The sequence below is a fragment of the Hoplias malabaricus genome, chromosome 11 (assembly GCF_029633855.1).
Source record: "Hoplias malabaricus isolate fHopMal1 chromosome 11, fHopMal1.hap1, whole genome shotgun sequence".
Lineage (NCBI taxonomy): Eukaryota > Metazoa > Chordata > Actinopteri > Characiformes > Erythrinidae > Hoplias > Hoplias malabaricus.
In genome coordinates, this window is record NC_089810.1 from 18,355,628 (window position 1) to 18,378,026 (window position 22,399).

Sequence of the window (22,399 nt, forward strand, 5' to 3'; positions counted from 1 at the left end):
TTCTCCCTGTGCCTGCACGGGTTTCCTGCAGGGGCACCAGTTCCTTCACAAAACTGCATGTTGGTAGGTCAATTTGCTATGCAAATCTGTCCATAGATGTGAGCGTGTGAGTGACTGATTAACTGTGTGATGACCTGTCATGTCCTGGCACCCTGTCCAGAGTGTCTCACTGCCATATGCCTAATGATTCTCCAGACCAACTGTGAGCTTGATTAGAATGAAGTGGTTACAGAAGATGAATGTATGAATTAATTAATTGCTTCCTTAGGGATTAGATGCAGTTCAGCCCTGTCCTATTAAAATAATGCATCTGGTAAACAAGATTACAGCCCAGCACACAGGAAGCCCCCACTGTCATCATAAACAATGACTGAGACTTGAGTACACAGGCAGACCTTTAGCTTGATTTATCCCAGGTCAACAGAGGTCTAATAAATTCCAACAGATCACATCAAATGGAAAGCAACAGCGAAGCCTTCTCCTCCAAGACTCATCTGATGTGCTGCAAAATGGACAGATCAAAGAAATGGGGGGGGGTTTCTTTGATCAGGAGGAGCAAGGACGGTCGCGTGGGTGCCCTCTTGGGGGTCGTTACCTTACAGACGCGGGCTACACGGGAGAGCACGCCTTTGTCCGTTGTGCTCCCATCCCGGGACATCTCACGGAAAAAGAAGTAAATCTTGTCATCATCTGGGTTGAAGGTGTCTGCGATAGGATGTGCTGCTATAAACCTGGCCTCTGTGGACACAAGAGACATGTAGCAGTGAGCACATATTTACTGCCCTGCCAAAGACATTTTTAGATTATATTCACAGACCTGAGAGAGAGAGAGAGAGAGAGAGAGAGAGAGAGAGAGAGAGAGAGAGAGAGAGAGAGAGAGACGAAACATTCTTAAAACTTTCAACCAGCTGAAAATTTACTAGGTGCCGTATACACGCACTTTGAAGATTGACTATAGCCCATCGGCCACTGCACACTATCAGACAACCCTCTGTCCTCTATCCCATCCTCCAATGTACAGGATTATAAGACAACTGCTGACAACATATGGTTTGGATAGTGAAACATTCTCAAAATAGCAAAACAGTGACACTAATTTAGTGTAGGTATGTTACTCTGTGGGGCACTGTGAATGTTGTTTCTGGGTTAAACATGAGTCTGCTAATAAAACCTACCCAGTTAACAGTGGTACAGTTAAATGATGAGTCTTTAATTATATGGTTACAAGTTGTAACAAAGTATATGCATCTAGTAAAGTTGCCATTAAGTGCATACCAATCGTATACACACTCAGCTGGTTTAATTAAATATGGATTGATTGTGTGGGGGGAAAAAACTCCCAACAGATTTCTTCTGAAGGACTAGAGCTAATGTCCAGAAAGGAACGAAAGCTACAATAAAATAATGAACATGTACAAGTTAAAAAATTCTATTATATTTTGCTTTTGAGGATAATAATAAATAATATATAATCACTTCCAATAACGTTTAATAATGTTGGGTCATTTTGACAGGATGTTCCCTGATTTTGCCCAGTACTGTATGTATTTATATTCTCATCCTGGCTGGAAGTGGACATACACCCAGGAGAGAAGCTCTTTAAGACCACAGATCTACAAACCCTCACACTCTCCACACAGAGTGGCTTTATACTTTAACCTGAACGTAGTACTGAGTGTAAGCCAGCTACTCAGAGGAGGGGAGAAGAGAGTAGCAGTGGTAGAGGAGTATGAATGTGAAAAGGCTGTGTCAGCTGTTGAATAAGTTTTGGCCAGGTTTGAGGTGAATATGATCATAATTACAGCCAAATCCAACTCAAACACAAAACCACTACTAAAAAACTACTGCAGAGTGGCACCGCCCTGTGATTTATTAAGCTGTGTTTTCCCAAATTTATTTATAACTACAAAGCACTTACTGCGCTTAATATTTCATTCTAAGCTTCAAACTGTTTTTTCTGGAAAATTCTGAACACAAAGGAGCAGAGAAGTATCTCACAGAGACCTGGCTTTGGGGTTTTGAGTGACATACGGCTCAGCAGCAGACTAAAGATGTCAATATAAATCAGAGGAGGCCTAAAAGGAGGTGCAAGGAACTGAAAGATGGTTTAGCACACACAGAAGTAACTCATGCATCCTATTACTGTGGAAAATCCTGTAGGAAAAGAACTGGTTTTGGGTGGAGCTGGTACAGAAGTTTGTTTGTGTGAGAAAGTGTGTGGCACCCACTTTGCAGCCTCTGTGTCTTTGCCAAGGAAATTTTATTCTGACAGTGGTTTTGGTCTTTCTCTCCCTGTGCCTTGTTTGTTTATATGTGCTGTTAGGGATGAGTGAAATTATTTGGTTGTAATTCAGACATTCTACTGTTTATAAAGGAGACCTTTGTATTAAATGAGAGGGTGGAAGTCTGGAAAAGTCAGTGGCTCTGACCCCCACAATGTGAAAAAAATAAATAAATAAATAAAAAAAAAAACACCCTCAACTGAGTCATTATAGCCATGGCACTGCAGAATTTAAGATGTTCAAAACAATTCTGTTCTACACCACAAGCTCTATCAGATGACAGCAGAACAGAAATTACTCTATTAATAGTGGTTATATAAGAGCAGAATCCAATTTAAAATGTTCACCCAAGGTTCTCCTAAAAAGGAAAAAGTAATCACAGTACGCATTACACCATGCAATATTCAAATGGAAAAGCAATATTGTGCTTTCAGATATGTTGCTGTTGGAATTAACCTTAAAGACCAGCCAGCAGAATTTAGGCCAAGGCTCTGGCTGACTCCAGACAAACTATTAGCCACTTTAATTTTTATTTAATGGTGTACTTTTGGTCAATGCTACATAAGTTAATTTCCCCCTTTTCAACTTCCTGCTTAAAGGCTAAAGGGCTTCTTCAAGCATTTGCCTGCATTTCACACCATCAGTCATCTCTGTTATTCCCTACATGTGCCCCAGTATCAGACAAAGGGAAGCACTCCCATGAGACTCCTCCACCTTCAGAACTAAATGAAATGTGTGTGGCAAAATATACCGGGTTTTCCCTAGATGTACTACTGCATCTTTAAGGTCCTTTTTGTAAAGGTGAAAACATTTTTCACAAAAATTTTTAAGGAAAGGTCATCCCCCTTATAAGCAAGATTGGTGGATAATTTAAGCAAGTTGTCACAAAGATAAGTATCTCGAAAAACTGTTAGCTCAATGGAATCTTCCTTTTTGTTCATTGAGTTTGCTTCAAAATGTTATTTTTATCCAGTGGAATACTCCAGTGAATAGCTGTTTTTATATTTAACTAATCTAAATCAGCACTAGTCCAATCTATAATGCTACGTTGGCATGCTGGCATTAGATGATCCATGACAAGCTTTTTTTTTCTTCCAAAAGGAGCAGTGAGGGAAAATTCTAACACCATCATCAGCAACATCCCGCTGACTGTGGCATGTTTTGTCAAGAGTTCAAATTCCAATTTTTGCCATGTGGCCGCAGCTGTGGAGCAAAATGGATATTGGGATTTTTTTTTTTGGAAACACAAGCACTGAAGCCTTGTATTTAAAGTACCACAAATTTCAAATCCCTAAAATACTTGCTGCTATTAGCAATACACTCCCTGCTTCTAGAAGGCCCAGACAATGTTAACACAATATGTGAATGCAAATGTATGTGAGTTTATTTATTCAAATAACATTATATTGCAGTTGTTTTCTTTATTAACTGATTTGTGTTCGACAAATGTTGGTTATACTGTATGAATAAAATAGACTTAGCCCAAATAATTTGCCTTTTCATACTGTACATGAATATACAATTGGAAGATGATGACAGTCATCAGTTTCTCATGTTGTGATTTAGAATCATCAAAACCCTAGAGAAAAAAAATAATGATATAACAAGGAGCATTTTATGTGTGTATTATGTTTTATTTGTGTGTATACAGTTTTCTGACCATTGATCCAGTAGTCTTCTGAGATGTCAGTGCGAATGTAGTGCTGGTCTGGAGGAGGACCCAGAGATCGGCTAAATGTGCTGTCCTTCCCCAGGAAATCAGATGCTGTGCCAGCATACAGGTACTGATCTTAGAACAGAGAAAAGTCAGAATACTCAGGCATTAGGGACAACAAACACCATTGTTCTACTATTGCACTTGATAGCATCTTTGGTACTAAAGACAATTATTTTTGCCAAGACGTAGTATAAGCAAAAGGTGTTTATTTATATACTACACTATATGTCCTGGCATCAGTAGTACCAGTACATTCATTAAGTCGTGTTTATGATTAAGTTACAAATCTGATTTAGTAATAATCAAGCATGTCAAATAAGCTGCAAATAGCATGTTTTAGAATTCATTAGTATTCAGAGACATAGATTGTGTACATACAATGACAATTGTTTGTTTTTTCTGTATTATTATGATACACTTGTTATTGGCACTGATGGCAAATTTCTCTTATCATGACAATCCTTCCTAACACTTCCTAAGTCATAGGAAAATGAAAACAATAATTTAGAGTTATCCCTGCATCCTTTCTCTCCTTCTCTCTTTTCCTATTTTGTTTGATATTTGACCCCAGCTGAAATGAGCATCTCTTAGAGACTGCATAAACAATTTACTCTCAGTCTCAGCAGTCTCCATAGCAACCACCGCAGGAGAACTTTGGGAATGTGAGGTAACGTCTTAGGGTTGTCGGCTAAAAGAAAAATAATCATCAATCGGACGTCACTCAGGTGGTACTCATACTGTGACAATAACACACACACACCACACACACATATATACACACACACACACACACACACACACACACCCTAGTGAGAGATATCTGCATGAAGGCTCCTGTAGGTTTGTGGGTTCAGGCTGACTGAAGCATTGTATGGTTTGAAAAGGACAAAAATGAACAGTTCACAGAGAAAACATATTTAAAACATTCTACTTATTTCTTTAAAAGCTGACAGATTTACATTAATCATATATCATACCCCTTATGTGCACAATGCATATAGACCTTTCTCTCCCATGCTCTGTTTTTTTTTTTTTTTTTTGATACATTCTGATCTTCTTTTGCAGATGAATACCTGCCTCCTGTCCACTCATTTCTGCATGTTGTTTTCTGTGTTGGCATGTTTTGCCATAAAAACCTTAAAGAATAAAGCAGGGGGAGGGGTTGCCATGCCCTCCAGTAAAGTTTTAAAGTTCTGTTCTCTCAGTCAGGTCTTCCTTTAAAGGCTCTAACCAGCTTTTACGATATCTGTTAAAGCCTTGGTGTGTGTGAAAAGTTGAGTGTCTGTTTTGAGTTGCAGAATTAAGTTACAGAAATGTAGGCCAGTAAACACTGTATCCAAGACGAAAGTGAAGCTTATCAGTATGCTACAAGGCAGAAATTCATCTTAATGTGCTTAAGACAGACGTGATTGTACAACTGTACAAAACTCACCAGTCAGTACTGAGGCAAAAGGCTGACGGGGGTCAAAAGGGCATTTTAGTCTGCCGGACTCCATGCTGCTGCTGATTAGATGAAGCCAGCCATCCTTGACCTCACAAACAACAAGTACAATTTCAGAACAGGATGTAATAGAATTAATCCCTAGGTGTGGGCAAAACATTTATTTTGAAATATAAGATTTTGTCTATTTACATAGGGCCTATTATTGGTAACTGAACAAATTTGGTTTGTTTTGATCAGGTCAATGTGTTATCTTTCAATTTTGTCAGCTCCTTGGGCATTTCACTAGCTCTTAAATACGTATGCAAACGATTAAAAAAAATCATAGTTCTTTATACAGTTGTTTCGCAGATGTATTTTTTATTTCTATATTAAATATGTAATACATACCTGTTGTTAAAATGTACCATGATAGTTCATTTTTTTGACAGGTCGAACATGCTTACTACAAACGCTGTGCAGCATTTTTTTGACATTGCACCACAAATGTCTGAATTAACAGAACACATTGACACACAATATTCAAAAATGTATAATCTCACCTCTTTGTGTCCTCTGACTTCAAGGAAGGCACAGGTGGGGTGGAAGGCTCCAGTGGCACATGTGTAGATATGGGTACGATTATAGTTTTGCAAGACTCGAACAAAATTAGCACACTCAGTCTGAGGAAGAGAGAGAGAGAGAGAGAGAGAGAGAGAGAGAGAGAGAGAGAGAGAGAGATGGAGAATAAAAATCAGGTGTAAGCACAAATATTCTAAAAATAAATCCCCCTATGTAAAACACACATTCACAAACAGTTTAATGTAAGACAGAGGTTTGAATCAGGGAAGAGGATCAGTTTGGTGAAGTGTTTGTTTAACAGTAATATATTCTGGGTGTTACTCACACGGGGGCTTTTGCCAGCCAGAACACACATATCCACCCTGTCTCTTGGAGCTGGCCAACTTAGCTGAAAGAAAAATATGTACACACACACACACACACACACACACACACACACAGAGAAACACTTAATACATGGCCTCACAACCTCATTTCTGACACTATTTAATAAACAACTACAGTCCTTACCTCTTGAGGACATGATTGTGTACAAAAGCAACAGTACTCTATATTTCTACCTAGTTGTGCCAGGTGCCCGGTTTTGGATCATGGAGTCCATTTTTGGGTTGTTCTCTATTTTCTCACCCTAGAAACAATGATAGGGTTAGATGTGCACTTTGTGGCCCACAAAGTGCACATCTTACCCTATCATTGTTTTTCTCTCTCTCTCTCTCTCTTACCCTGTGTCTGTATATATAGTACACCAAAGCTTATTCCACTACTATTTTGGATATACTGTTTATTACAGTAGCTTGCAGACTGAGACACAGGCAGTGTGTAGGCACATAGGTAAAGATAGGCCACATTAAAGTGAGGTTCAAAATTAAAAGGTAAGTTAACCTGTTATTTCACTCCTACATTCAAAATGCTGTTAAATGGGCATAGCCTATTTCAGATATCATTCCGTCTACAAAACAAATACACAAAAGGTTGCCTCATTTTATTAATCAAGAAACCATATTGAAGCAGCTCAAATACAGAAAATGTAAAGTACAATTTAAAATCAAAACAGAAATATGAAAGAAAATTATCAGACAATTCTAGCTTTAAAACACAAAAAGAAAAAAATAAATCCCTAAAATATTAATTATGGGGTGGCACGGTGGCGCAGCAGGTAGTGTCTCAGTCACACAGCTCCAGGGACCTGGAGGTTGTGGGTTCGATTCCCGCTCCAGGTGACTGTCTGTGAGGAGTTGGTGTGTTCTCCCCGTGTCTGCGTGGGTTTCCTCCAGGTGCTCCGGTTTCCTCCCACAGTCCAAAAAACACACGTTGGTAGGTGGATTGACGACTCAAAAGTGTCCGTAGGTGTGAGTGAATGTGTGTGTTGCCCTGTGAAAGAATGGCGCCCCCTCCACGGTGTATTCCTGCCTTGCGCCCAATGATTCCAGGTAGGCTCTGGGCCCACCGCGACCCTGAATTGGATAAGCGGTTACAGATAATGAATGAATGAATGAATATTAAATATACAGTGGAACCTCGGTTAGCGAACCCCAGGTTAGTGAACAAATCGGGTTACGACCAAAAATTTTAATAAAAATTTGTACCGGTTAGCGAACAAAATTTTAGGTTGTGTAAAGATGGCGTCAGCCCCACGTGTCCGTTCATCTCAAACCTAGCATCATTCGCGCTCAAGACACAATTACGTTCAGTTCGTTATCGTTCTGCTTCCATCTGTGTTACTTCGTATGTGATTTTAAGTGCTTTATTTAGCCCTCAATCATGGCTCCAAAGAAGGTTAAGAGTGATACTAGTAGCAGGTAACCTGTAGTAAAAAGGCAGCAACCTACAACTGAATTTAAAAAGGAAATCATTTCCAAGTTTGAACGGGGAATCCACTCACGCCATCACATTGCAGTCAAAAAGGTAAATTTTCTTATGTTTAAATGCTTACTTTAATGTTAGCATGTTTATTTAACTCTTTATGAACTGTATTATAACTGTTGTCATTAAAAAAACATACCTATATAACCTTTAACACTTATATATTAATCAACAGGGGAGTCAACAGGGGCTGGGAACCAATTATTTCTATTTCATTTAATTCTTATGGGAAAAACAATTTCGGATAGCGAACATTTCGGATTACAACCAACTTTGTGGACCGGATTGTAGTCTTTAACCGAGGTTCCACTGTATACATTTGGATTAAAATTTAGGTACACTGGTAAGAATGTCATCCTCCTATCATAAATTGTATCATTTGCAAGAAATGAATAGTGTGTTAATATGTGATTATGCTAATCCACTGAGATTGAGTGTAAGAGAGAAAGTGATTTGTATCATGTTCACCTTCTTTGTGCACACATGTGTTATAATAGGCTTAAATGCTTAGCATGTACTGCGCTGACCTTTAACCCTAACCCCCTCCACATGTAACACACAACCCCACAAACCCCTCTGATTACATTTAATCATACACACTCTTGAGCTGACCTTACACAGCTAAGCTTTGAAGCTGTGCATGGTAACACCCTCCAACAAAAGCTCTAATTAACCACCCACAGTTCCTCTCCACACACACACACACACACACAAGGAAGCAGGACAAACACCAAACCGCAATGAAAACTGGACACACAAAAGCTAACACTGTATAATAAACTGGGTAAATATACACTGGGGTCCACTGGTCGATAAAATGAAAACCTCCCCATAAAGTATCGCTCATGTCTGTTATTTTTGCCTGTTAAAAGTTTTATTAAGGAGTTAAAATGAATGGTTTTAGAATCTAATAGTTCTGTCTCTAGCACTGGTTATAAATAAAACTTAAACACTATAACTTAATAGTTAGAATTAGTAGTTTTGAGTTGCTGTTTATCAGAGTTTCAGAAATGACAGTTGACATGTTGATCAGTAAAAGACTGTAATGTGACAGAAGGTCATTAGGTTATTCCTAATATTTCATGGGAACAATTTTGTTAATTTTTCATCCAGTAAAGACAAGTTTTTGTATGAACTGCTTTAAGAATTCAGACAACGCAGAATACAAAGATGAGAAGAGTTGAACTACCAGTTGTTTTTAGTCAACACAGCTGGGACTGGTCAGTTTGAAAGGTCAGGGTGGAACACATTTTTCGGTCTCATATATCTGTGTTGATATAAATACAGGGCAGCGCTTATGAGGTCAGGCCCATGGTAAGGATATAGGAAAAATTGTGTCTACAAGAGCTATTTATTGAACTATTTTGAAAAAGAATATTGTCTACAGTTCAGCAGTCCTTTTACACCCTTTGTGCAAACTGCAGAGCTGTGGTTTGATGGATGTTTTTTTATGCCTTTTTGTGAATTTATGCAAATATATGTATCTTGCAGCAAGTGCACAAAAACAAATGTATACAAGGCACAATAATGATGATGTTATTATGCATGCGTGTGAGTGTGTATGTGTGTGTCTGATGAGCATGTGTGCAAAATGGACCGCAATGCATACACACTGATGAGCTGTGACTGTCATGTAGCTATTGTAGCTGTGGTATCCCATGTCGTCATGGTGACAGTGATTGGCAGGTGGGATAAAAGTAGGGTCAGTGGGATCCAGAGTCAGTGAATGGCTCTATAGAAAGATACCGTGGGAATATCGAGATGTGACACAAGTGTCCTGCATCCCTTAAGTCTAACATGGGAGATGGTTGTTGATATTGTATCGCAGACATGAGGAAATAATGCGCAAACACATCCTCACGCAGTAGCACATGCACAATTCGAATTCATTATCTCATCCTTAGAGATATTTAAGCTAATCCCTCACACATTCTTTATGCATTTTAGCAGTAATTGCATAGGCTGCAAATTCTCTTCAGGCTTTTCAAGACACTTCTGTGGAAACTGGCAAAAAGCAAACACTTCTGTTGGTCGATGTATGTATCATGACAAATATATAACAAAATAGCCATAAAATATAATTAACCATTTTTTAAGTTAGGTTAGTGCACATTTTGATTAAACCTTGGTTAATATATTTTTATAAATAGTTAAATATTTTTATTATGTTAGCATAACTGTTAACAAGAAACATATTGTCTACTAAGTAATCAGGTCGACATTTTGTGGTAGTGGTTGAAGTTTGATCTGGCTCAGTAGGTGTCAGCCACTCATTTTCTATACTTTTTTGTTTATCAGTCACAAGAGGAGACAAAACATAAGTTTTTACTTTCAAAATCTGGGGGAAAATCTCTAATTAAATGTGTAAACTAGCCAGCAGCCACATCCATTACAACACTGCTGTTAACACCAGAATAACTTCCATGTGTTATGAAGAAAGACTCATTTTAACTTATATAGAATTGTCACCACTCTTCAATGTTCAACCCAAATATATGTCCTTGAGCTAGGGTGTGAAGATGAACATTGGCAAAGAACCAAACCTGCTGTGGGAGTGTGGTGTTTAACATCTGTTTCAAATGTGTTTTCATATTTAAGCACTGTGTTACATCATGCAAAAATTATTGCTGAATGTATACAATAATGCACAGCCAGATGAACATGAAGAATCCCCAAGTGAAAGAATAAGTAATCAGGTGCTGGAAACAGCTGAAACAGCCTCAACACCACACTTCGCTAAACATCATGAGCAGCCATGCTGAAGACTGTAATTTATCACTATTGTATCTAATGTAAATAACATGACAAGTTCTGTTGTTGTGACATACCCTTTGACAGGCAGAGTGCCCTGCAGGGTTTGTGAAAGATACTGGGTGTGTTTCAGGGTGATTCCACAGAACAAATTCCTCATATCTAGCCCCAAAACATGCATAGCTGAAGTTACTCAATATTTTTTATATGAACTTGATTGTGCATGTGGGCAGGTGTTCAAGTGTTTCAATAAGTGTCTGGGCAAGTGGCTGTGTCTGGGCGTGTAGGGTGTGTGTGTGTGTGTGTGTGTGTACCTTTCTAGGGTGCTTGTTGATGTTGTCTGGGTCTAGTAGGTAAATGTGATCTTTGGCCCCCAGAAGGAATCTGCCCTTCTCCTCATCCAGTAAAAATGTCTGAAACCGCATTCCATCACTGGAGCCCACAAATGGCACCACACTGCCAGAGCGAAGCAGCTCTGCAAAAAGGAAACAGTCATTAGCAACACCAAACACAGCAAATAAATTACAACAGCCACAGTGCATCAGACACTAGAAAATAAATGAAAATATCTCTGGGGTTAAGCAACTGCCTGAAAACCTATTTAACTAAACCGATTAATATCATTCCACATGAGGCCACATGTGGTAAACTGAATCTAATTAAATATTAATTGAAGAAAACTTATTTTTTAAATACTCGGATTGTTATGTTGTATGTCATAATCTCACAATTAACTGACTAATAATTATCTGACAATTTTTTATAATTTTTTATAATTATCTAAACAATTACTCTGTCTGTTTACTCTGTTAAAGGACAAAAGCAATGGATATTTAACCAAGACCATTCAAAATGCCACATAGTTCATTAAGTGAAATACAGGCTGTTTATAATCCACTGAGATGTTAAATAGCGACACAGTGACGCAACAGGTAGTGTCGCTGTTATGTAGTTCCAGGGTCCTGGGGTTGTGGGTTTGAGAGTGACTGTGAGGAGCTCTACCGGTGTCTTTGTGGATTTCTGCCAGGTGATTCGGTTTCCTCCAAACAAATGTTGGTAGATACACACACACACACACACACACACACACACACACACACACAGGTCATAAAATTAGAATATCATGAAAAAGTTGATATATTTCAGTAATTCCATTCAAAAAGTGAAACTTGTATATTACACTCATTCATTACACACAAACTGAGTATATTTCAAGTGTTTATATCTTTTATTTATATCTAAATTCAGTATCTCAGAAAATTTGAATGTTACTTAAGGCCAGTACAAAAAAGGATTTTTAGAAATGCTGGCCAGCTGAAAAGTATGGAACATGAAAAGTATGAGCATGTACAGCACTCAAAATTTAGTTGGGGCTCCTGTTGCCTGAATTACTGCAGCAATGTGATGTGGCATGGAGTCGATCAGTCTCTGGCACTGCTCAGGTGTTATGAGCCCAGGTAGCTCTGATAGTGGCCTTCAGCCCTTCTGCATTTTTGGGTCTGGCGTACTGCATCTTCTGCTTCACAATACCCCATAGATTTTCTATGGGGTTAAGGTAAGGCAGGTTTAATGGCCAATTAAGAACAGGGATACCATGGTCCTTAAACCAGGTACTGATAGCTTTGGCACTGTGTGCAGGTGCCAGGTCCTGTAGGAATATGAAATCTGTATCTCCATAAAGTTGGTCAGCAGCAGGAAGCATGAAGTGCTCTAAAACGTCCTGGTAGATGGCTGTTTTGACCTTGGACCTCAGAAAACACAGAGGACCAACACCAGCAGATGACATGGTGCTCCAAACCATCAATGACAATGGAAACTTTACATTGGACCTCAAGCAACATGGGTTCTGTGCCTCTCCTCTCTTCCTCCAGACTCTGGGACCTTGATTTCCAAAGGAAATGCAAAATTTACTTTCATCAGAAAATATAACTTTGGACCACTCAGCAGCAGCAGTCCAGTCCTTTGTGGAAGCAAGACACTTCTGTCTCTTGTTCAAGAGTGGCTTGACACAAGGAATGCGACAGCTGAAACTATGCAGTCAAAATTTGTAAAACAATTTGTAAATTTGTAAAACAATACTCACAAATGTAACGGATTTTGTAACTGCGTTTGAGCAATTACATTACACGTAAAACTAAAATCCACAAATTTATTGGAATGCACAAATTTAAAACAATAACAACAACAACAATAATAATAATAATAATAATAATAATAATAATAATAATAATGTAAAAGTGCTATGGTTGACAGCAACAAATCAGTGTTCTGATTGGTTAAACAAACCTCGCGATCTGATTGTTCCAGCTAAACTTTCCTATTGGTCCATCAATTGGCCGTCAAAACAGGGTCTTAAATCCAAAACTGCAAAAAGAGATTCGCATACGCTGCGAATGCGAATGTGTGGAATTTTTTCACCTCATTCAAAAACTCCCACTAGCACATTTGGAACCTTAAAAAGGTTTGATCTTGCACATTTAAGCCGTTTGAGAAGGTACTGATTCACACATTCACGACACTTGAATTACAAATGAAAATCTATTTTTTTTACACATTTGTGATTTTAAGTTATTATTATTGTTGTTATTGTTTTAAATTTGTGCATTCCAATACATTTGTGGATTTTAGTTTTACGTGTATGTAGTTGCTCAAACGCAGTTACAAAGTCTGTTACATTTGTGAGTATTGTTTTACAAACTCAAAATCTTTTTGACCCTATTTTGACTCCATATGAAACCCATGTCTTGCATACATCTGTGCGTGGTGGTTTTCATTAGTTGTCAGTTATAATCGTCAAATTAAAAGAAATAAATACTTGAAATATATATCAGTCTGTGTGTAATGAATGAGTATAATATACAAGTTTCACTTTTTGAATGGAATTACTGAAAAAAATAAACTTTTTCATGATATTCTAATTTTATGACCAGCACCTTTACATATGCAGGGAGAGTCAAATGTCACAGGACACCCTTTTCTTTCTTTGATATGCTACATTACTACATTTCCACTGGAAAAATGTACCCTTGATCCAATATGGTGGAAGATGGCAGCCACATTCCAGACATAGCCAAAAAGATAGATCCCTCACCCATTATATATATATATTGAAAATCCTTACATTTTTTTCACAGTTTAGTATATATTCTGCATGAATAGGATGTGCATCGACTTTAGTGCCAGCTCATTATTTCCTTTATCCTCACTACTCCTAAATTTAGCAATACTTGTGTAGTTTCATTCTAGGTAAATGAGTTCAGGCTACGTTAATGCTAGGCTTGGAAAACATGAGCATGATAAAGTCAAGACATGCTGAATAGACTTCAACATGCTTAAACAAATCCAGCACACACACACACACACACACACACACACACACACACACACACACACACAAAACAAATCATCTCTCCATAACACATACATAAATAATATATCAGAAATATCAGAAACCAAAAATTAGAGCATTTCCTTTTTTAGAGCTGAAACAAATAAATATACTAATAGTAATAATAGACATCTAGTGTGAGTGGGTATGTCAGGACTGTATCACTCATAACAGTGAATGTGGTGAATTTGAGCATATCACTTTGCCTTTATAGCAAAGGTTTGACATTCTTTTCCTTGATGTGCAAAGGAAAAAGCACTTAACGCTTTTATATTCTCGATGATGTGTCATAACATCTGGGGAGATCTGTCATCTTAATGCTCAGATTCCAATCAGATAAAGTATCTTCTCCTCCTGAGCTACTCCAGTCCACGAGTCGGCTTCCTCTGGCCCTCACATTGCTGGAATAATACATGCAAACCACATCTATGAGATCAGGGCTCAGCTATTCACTGGATTTTAATCTGTCCGTCTGTCTCTCAGCGCTGCCAGACATCAACACGATGGGCCATTTACAATGCACACGCCTCATGCTCCAGCTTTGTCAGTCCCTGAGGGGTAAAAGAGCTAAGCCAACTAGGACAGGCAGTGTGGAAGGGCAAAATATTGTCACATTGTAATACAGTACAAGCAAGCCATGACTACATTCAAATATCCACAAAATGTCTATAAAGAAAACAAGACAATATAGATTACTGTATGCTGCATACCTTCCCCATATACATACAGAGCTGTCTAAATAATTCATGGTTTTGGATCAGTTCAGTATGCTCAATTTCACCATGCTGTCTCTGCAGGCTTGGACAGATACCATGAGATCACTCCACCTCTAGTTTTTGGCATTTCTCCCACAGAGCACAGATTTCTCGGACCAAAATGCATGTTTAAATACAAAGTCATTCTGTTTCTCCTTTATAGTCTACATTCTTTCCCTCTATTTTTTATGTTCCAGATTTTCCTTTCTTTAATTGTCATGCTTTAAACCATATGTGTTTATATATACAGGGTGGGCCATTTATATGGATACACTTTAATAAATCGGGAATGGTTAGTGATATTAACTTCCTGTTTGTGGCACATTAGTATATGGGAGGGGGGAAACTTTTCAAGATGGGTGGTGACCATGGTGGCAATTTTGAAGTTGGCCATTTTGGATCCAACTTTTCTTTTTTCAATGGGAAGAGGGTCATGTGACACATCAAACGTATTGGGAATTTCAAAAGAAAAACAATAGTGTGCTTGGTTTGAACGTAACTTTATTCTTTCATGAGTTATTTCATGAGTTTCTGACCACTTATAAAATGTGTTCTAAGTGCTGCCCATCGTGTTGGATTTCAATGTAACCCTCTTCTCCCACTCTCCACACACTGATAGCAACACCGCAGGAGAAAAGCTAGTACAGGCTTCCAGTATCCGTAGTTTCGTTAAAACCAAGCACACCATTGTTTTTCTTGTGAAATTCCCAATAGGTCTGATGTGTCACATGACCCTCTTCCCATTGAAAAAACAAAAGTTGGATCCAAAATGGCTGACTTCAAAATGCCCACCATGGTCACCACCCATCTTGAATAGTTTCCCCCCTCCCATATACTAATGTACCACAAACAGGAAGTTAATAAAATGGGAATTGTTGGTGATATTAAGGTGTATAAACATTTCTAACCAAGGAAAACAAGTGATAAAACTGAAATTATTAATAAAATATCAATCTATGTTAGAAATGCTACAACAAGTTTATTCCAGTGAAATGTAAGTGTTATCCTTTTTTGTCTTTTCTTTATTCTATGTGTGGGTTATAGAGCATGGTTATAGAGTAGGTTTACATCCAGTTAATTTCCTTATCACACAAGCTAATGTCTGTACGTGAGACAAAGGCCAGGTATATGCTTTTGAAATCTGCAGCCAGATTGACACAGCCATTATCCCTGAGGTGTGAAGGTTTTGGTTGGTTACTCATGATCAATATTTATACAAAGACACCCTCTCTATAAAGCACAGTGTACCGCCATCCAGCTAACCTCAACCTAGCCTTTGCTAATCTCCTGTACAAACAGTGTCAAAACTGAGCCCTGCTGAAAGATCCCTATAACACCCTATATCTCTGGTTAACCCTCAGGAGACTCAACCCTTCACTCCCACTCAACAGACCCTGACTGACTCTAGCACTGAAGCTAATCCCTCTATTTGTTTATCACATATAGTGTAACATGCATGATGCTAACTCTCAAGCCACAGTTGCATAAGCAACGTTATATAGATTACTACTCAGAACACTGTTTTCAAGAAAGATTATTAGAGCACAAGTAAATAGCTAGGGTTTGTTTTCTTAGCTGCCACCAAGCCTTGCGCACTCACATCAATTTTAGTTTAATCTAGGGGGATTTCACAAATCTTAGTCTGATAGGCTGAGGGGTTTACAGAGACTTGTGCAGACTGACTCAAATACATAGACTTGCTCACCTTCACTGCTAGCAGGAAACGTTTTCACAACTTTGATTAATGTTACACAAATGAACTAATTTTAAAAAAAATGTTTTAGTCCAAGTTTTTTATGAATATTTTTATGAATGAAACGAAGGTTTTAATGATGGTTGACATTTTAAATACAATAATCTTTGAACATTAGACTAAAATGATTTCTTTAAAACTTTATTAGAACTTTTGGTTAACGTTAGCAAAAGTTGTGTTGATGTTCCCTGCTAGCTGGGTTGAGTGTGAAAAGAAAAAAATAAAAGTACATGCTTCATATCATTATTCTGAAGCATTCTGATTAAACAGGTAATTGCATTTACAATTTTTTTTATCAGACAAGAAATTCAGGTTGGCTACTAAGAAAATCTAATAGATGTTTTATTTTACAGGTTAAATGCTCTTTTTTCTCTAGTGGCCATGCATTTCCAGATTCTTGGCTTCACGTGAAATTCAGTGAAATTACCATAAATCTAGAGTATATTTAATATTACTCAAATTTTAGCAGATAATTCAATTCAAATCAAATTGGCAGATAATTTATCTTTGCCTGAAACAACCTAAATTGTAAGCATAATGTCTTAAATGTCTTAATTTTATATCTGTATCTACCAAAAAAGACATTTTCTATATATAAAAAAAAAAATATCAATACCAATAATAACAATTTGTAACAATGTTACAAATAAACACCTGTGATTAAGCTGATGAATTTAACAATATCCCTACATATATTTTATAATGAGAAATGATAAAAAGTCAATATTAGATTTTTTGCAGTTCCATTAAATGCAAAGAGGATAGTACTTCAAAACTAATGTAAGAGAGAGCATTCGTAAAATAATACTGACTGTATTTCAAAAGGATTCCAAAGCATTATTGCTTAAGGATTATAAAGCATTACAAATACATTATTGTATTCCTGAAATTAGTGTGTAGGGGAGTGGAACAAAGAGGATTTGTACTTAATATCTTCGGTAGTAAATAATGAAGATATGCACCAACCACTGAATAGGTCTTGAATAATGATCATTCACAACAAAAAATGCAGTTCTGCAAAATCTAAGCCAACTTTTATAGACTTAAAACAAATATTTCAGATTCTTTTGCTTGTACTGTTTATATATCTAGGCATATACATACATACATACAATATTCATTTCATTTGAAGCTTGCCATCCCACACACTATGCGTGTTCACCTCTTTCTGTCAGATGTCATACCATATTTCCTACTCATAAAACAATCCTTCAGATGAGCACAAATCCCCTGAGTAGAAAGGTTGACCTTCACTGAAATAATTACATTATGAGAGAAATATAATATTTCACTATGATAGATCTGCACTGTAGCAGAACTGAAGCTGGGGTAAATGTGATGATATTTGAGCCCGTCAGCACAGCCCATATGTTATTTCTCTCCCTTTTCCCAGTACATCTATGCATACATGAGCAATCCTATGGTTGGTTGGCCTCTTAGGTGTGAAGTTCAGAGGATATGATGTGTTCCATTCAGAGCTACATTCTTCAGAGCGAAAAGGGTCTCTGCTTTTGAGGTGTGCGCTGACACAGAAAAGGTGCTGATGTTTTTGAACAGTTCACTGACTCAGAGATGATGGATCTGGGATGACCCCTTCAAATTCACAAAAAAAGAACCAAACATATAGAGAAACACAGCTTTTGCTTAGACATACAGCATCAATTTGCAGGACCTTAATGGATACAGTGATCATCCTTCACCCTTATGCTACAGCAAAAAAGAAAAAAAAGCACATAGCTTCAAATGTTATAATGAATGGCATCAAGCAACCCTTTGTAATGTATCTATCCCTATTAAATAAGCATAAACAAATAAATGACCAGGCCATATCTGCAAGATCCCTAGACTAAGGAATAAATTCCAACTAAAGCCCCATATTCCCTATTGACCCACTGACCTATTATGCATTTGCTAAAAGCAGTTCACCATTTCTACATAAAGCAGACTTGTATCGTCTGTTGCCTTAACAACACACGCTCTCATTGCCAAATTAAAATACAGGGTTTTGACAGCATATACTTTCTTATACTGTACTTAAGCCCAAATATTTTGGATGCCAAAAAGCTTAAAATAAATGGTGCATTCCCAGCAGCCGCTCATATTTTCATTGGCCTGTAGTTGTTGATGTGAATGAGGCTCTATTTTGAGTAGGGCTGGCTTGCCGGAGCTTTTGGGGAGCTCCAACTTTTATTTCCCTCAGTGGTATAAAGCAAACAAGGCACACGTTTACTTAACTCCAAAAGTCACAGCAGAGACGGAAGACAGGACTGAATGAAAGGAACACAGGGTAGAGGAATAAACAACCAAGAGACTTTAATCACTTCTTTTTTTTTTTTCGGGGGGATAAGATGTAATTAAGAGATTTACCACTATGTCATCACCATTGCTGTGATCGTCATGGTGATAAGACACTAAGGGCTATGTAGAGATCTGGCTTAGATGGACCACAAGTGCATACCATTCACACTGCACACTCACTTACACAGTATACACATAGCGCTCTCTTACGCTTAACAATCCATGTCTAACATGTGTCAGTGTTCTTAAATAAATGGCTGCAAAGAGCCAATGCCTTTTCAAATGTTTCTTTTACGCTTCATTGATATTTATTCAGTAGCATCCCTCATGTTGATTTGACTCCCCACTGCTCCCATTATCCACACTGTGTGTGTGTGTGTGTGAGAAAGCATGTGAGTGGGTCTATGCAGGGGAAAAATACATTACTTTTTTAACTTTCAATGTGCCACTTCTGAATTAAATCTAGTGCTGCTTTAATAATCCCTATATTGACTTCACATTACATTTATACTACAGCTATAGACATCCTATCAAACTAAAATATCTTATATGAATATTTTCAAATAAACTATACAAATAAGAGTCAATTTTGCCTTACTTTGAATCAATGTGATACTAATCATGAAAGTAAAGTAAATTCTGAGCAGTGTACATTCATCCGTTCATTTTTGAAGGTAAAGAAAGACAGATCACAGTGCGGTCAGGCAGTGGCTGAAACAAAGCCAAGTGAAAAGAGCGACCATGAATTTATGAATACAAGCTCTCAAACCACATCAACATGTGGGCCCCCTTTGATGATGCCCTGCCCAAAATACAAACCACAATACAAAGAATGTGAGAATGTGTGCATGTATGCTGGCTTTGTTTTGATCTTGTTGTGATAATAAAACCTGAAATTTGTGAAGCTCTTTATTGGATGCATGGGGATTTTTTTCTTTTGGGGAGAAAAAAATCATTTTGAAGTTGACTCTGAAGTTGATTTTTCATTGATTTTTCAGCGTTCAGCATAATTCAGTGACTAAGATGTAAAGAAAATCATCCAGTAGTTTTATGTGAAAAGGTTGTAGAGAATCTTGCCTCCTTTGATTACTATCCCAGGAGTTGCAATGTTTATGCAAACCTAAATATCTTTGTTTTATTTGCTATCTAAAACCACTAGTCAAAGTATTTTGGTCTCCTGAGTTTTAAAAGTGATGAGGATAATGATTTACGTCAAAACTATTTCTTATTCCTGAGTAAGATTAACATAGATAAATATGGGTGGGTGTGTATGCGTGCTCGTGTACTCCACATTCATCCCTACCCTTCAGTGAAATACAGTCCATTTGTTAAGCAACAGAGCAGAGTGTTTACGTTCTATAAATAATATAAAGATTTATAATCCTCTCAACTCCCCAGAAACTGTTATATGGAAATATATAGACCTTAAGTCAGACACATATATTACTAGACATATGGGACAAACAGGGCAAGGCAACCCACCAGAGCTGCACAGTAAATTGTAAAAAGTGAATCTGTATCATGATCAAGATATGATTCATAACATTCCAAATAATTCTTCTCATGCAGTGCCAGAGTACTGTAATTAGATAGGAGGTAACATAGTATGAGAAGGTCAAGAAGTTCATCCCTGCACTGTAAATAAATTAATAATTTATCAAAACTGCTTATTAGAACATTACTCCACCCTGAACCTCTAGTGAAAATGAATAAAATGTGTCTGCCCTCACTCCCACAGCTGCGTTGTACACATGAAGTAAAGATGGCTACTGTAACATACCGCCATCACCATTACTAACTTTAAGGAAAATATATTTACCCATTTGATGTAGACTTACTAATGACATATTTATTATATTATTCAATTTCTGTACAAGCATCTATAAATTATAAAAAGCAAAATAATAAATAGCACGTATATTAGTCTCTGATCTTTGAAGAATACAAAAGTACATGCACTTGCCCACCTTTATAGCTGAGCTTGACCCTGGGTACATTCTCCTTCATGCAGTTTCCAATAGGCAGACAGGATGTTATCAGCATCCCTAGCAGGCCAATCCGGATTGGAGAGAGACGGATCATCCCGGTCCAGCAGAGGTATTTGCTGTCAGGAAGACACTGGTGCCTGGACACTTCTGGTTGGATCTGTGTCTGTGGTTCCCCAGTAGTCTTCATAGGAGTTAGAGCTATTCTACTGCAGCCCTGTGGAGAGAGCAGAACCTTGTTAACTTGTTGGGAGTCACTGAGGGAGGGGCTGTGCATCTCTGTGGGAGGTGTGTGTGCGCGCGCGAGTCTATGCTCGTGTTTGACCTTGTTAAATCCTATGTGAATGTTCAGCTGTTTTACCATGGTCTCCTTTAGGCATCTCTGGCCATTGGAACAGTTCTATATCAGCTGCTATCCTATTCAAGTCCCATCCTTTTGTCCTCCAACACACAGACTCACTCGTTCCCTCCTCTCCCTCTCTCTAAATCTATTTGTCCCTAAACAAAAGGTCAGCCTGTGGAGCAGCACCACTTCCAGCCTCCTTTTAAATGCTAGCTCGTCTTTCTCCTATCCATCCCACCGCCGTTCCTTTCTCCGTCTCTTTTTTCTCTGCGCCTTTCACATTATAAATGGTATTCCGTACTGGGAGCGGCTGGCCAATGATCATGAGTGAATTCTTGCTTCATTAGTCTGTAGAGTGCTGTGAAATTGTGGGAAAAAGACTAAACTATATGAGGCTTCATTATCGGCAAGGTCATTTCCTTTAACAAGGAAACATTAAGAACAAATATTCATGAACTGCCCTCAGAGAATTCCTCCACTGCAGAGAACTTAGAAGTTGCATTCTTTCAAATTCTTGAATGAACGAGTGAATGACTGAACGAGACAACACAGCTTTATGCAAGCGTTCCTATTATGTCCACGGTAAGCTTTTGTTTCGCATTCTTTACACTATGACCACAACCATTTTCAGATAATTTTCAAAGGTCCCTGAGGCCTAATCATACCCAGTAAAAGTCTTAGACAGAGGCACAAAGAGTTAATAAAAGTGTTTGAGAGTCTGATAACTAGGCATGTTCTTTGAAGAACCTGTCCATTTAATGTTAACACACACACACACACACACACATGCAGAATATACACAATTCTTTTAGAGAGGTCCCATCCAAAGATAAATCATAGTCTCTGTTTACATAAAGATACGCTGCTGTACACTGTAACCCTTTCTAGTAGATATGGTCCAGGAGGTGATTGATCGTACAGCAGCAGAAGCATGCAGCAGGGCACAGAGGGGCAAAGGGAGTGAGAGCCAGGGTCAAGTGTCACTGGAACACTGGCACTGAGGTTATCCAATAAAGGCAAGCTGATCTCCACTTAACCATTTGCTTGATAACAAGAATATCACATGTGCATTTGGCACATAAATCAGCAGCTGTAGTTCTGCTCTTGAAATGTTCTGAAGATTGTCCTGTTACAAATCACCTCAAGCAATGCAAGCGTTCTTTGGAGCAAAGCCACCAAAACAAACATCAAAAATGTTATTCTTCCTCCTCTTCTCTTCCATCTTTCTCATCTTCTCTACTTAATCTTCTAATTCGTCTTCA

General features: G+C 38.0%; 1 protein-coding gene across 5 annotated transcripts in view; it reads right to left on the reverse strand.

Annotated features, from left to right (window-relative positions):
* sema3d (sema domain, immunoglobulin domain (Ig), short basic domain, secreted, (semaphorin) 3D) overlaps nt 1-22,399 on the reverse strand; it is a 52,468-nt gene that overhangs the window by 16,670 nt on the left and 13,399 nt on the right. For all 5 annotated transcript variants that reach the window (XM_066684676.1, XM_066684678.1, XM_066684674.1 and 2 more), the window contains 7 exons: nt 20,777-21,011; nt 10,930-11,090; nt 6,327-6,389; nt 5,983-6,102; nt 5,432-5,531; nt 3,943-4,071; nt 596-738 (listed from right to left, as the gene is read on the reverse strand). In XM_066684676.1, coding sequence (XP_066540773.1) covers nt 596-738; nt 3,943-4,071; nt 5,432-5,531; nt 5,983-6,102; nt 6,327-6,389; nt 10,930-11,090; nt 20,777-20,984 — 924 coding nt within the window. In that variant the 5' untranslated portion in view covers nt 20,985-21,011. The remainder of the gene's footprint in view (nt 1-595; nt 739-3,942; nt 4,072-5,431; nt 5,532-5,982; nt 6,103-6,326; nt 6,390-10,929; nt 11,091-20,776; nt 21,012-22,399) is intronic.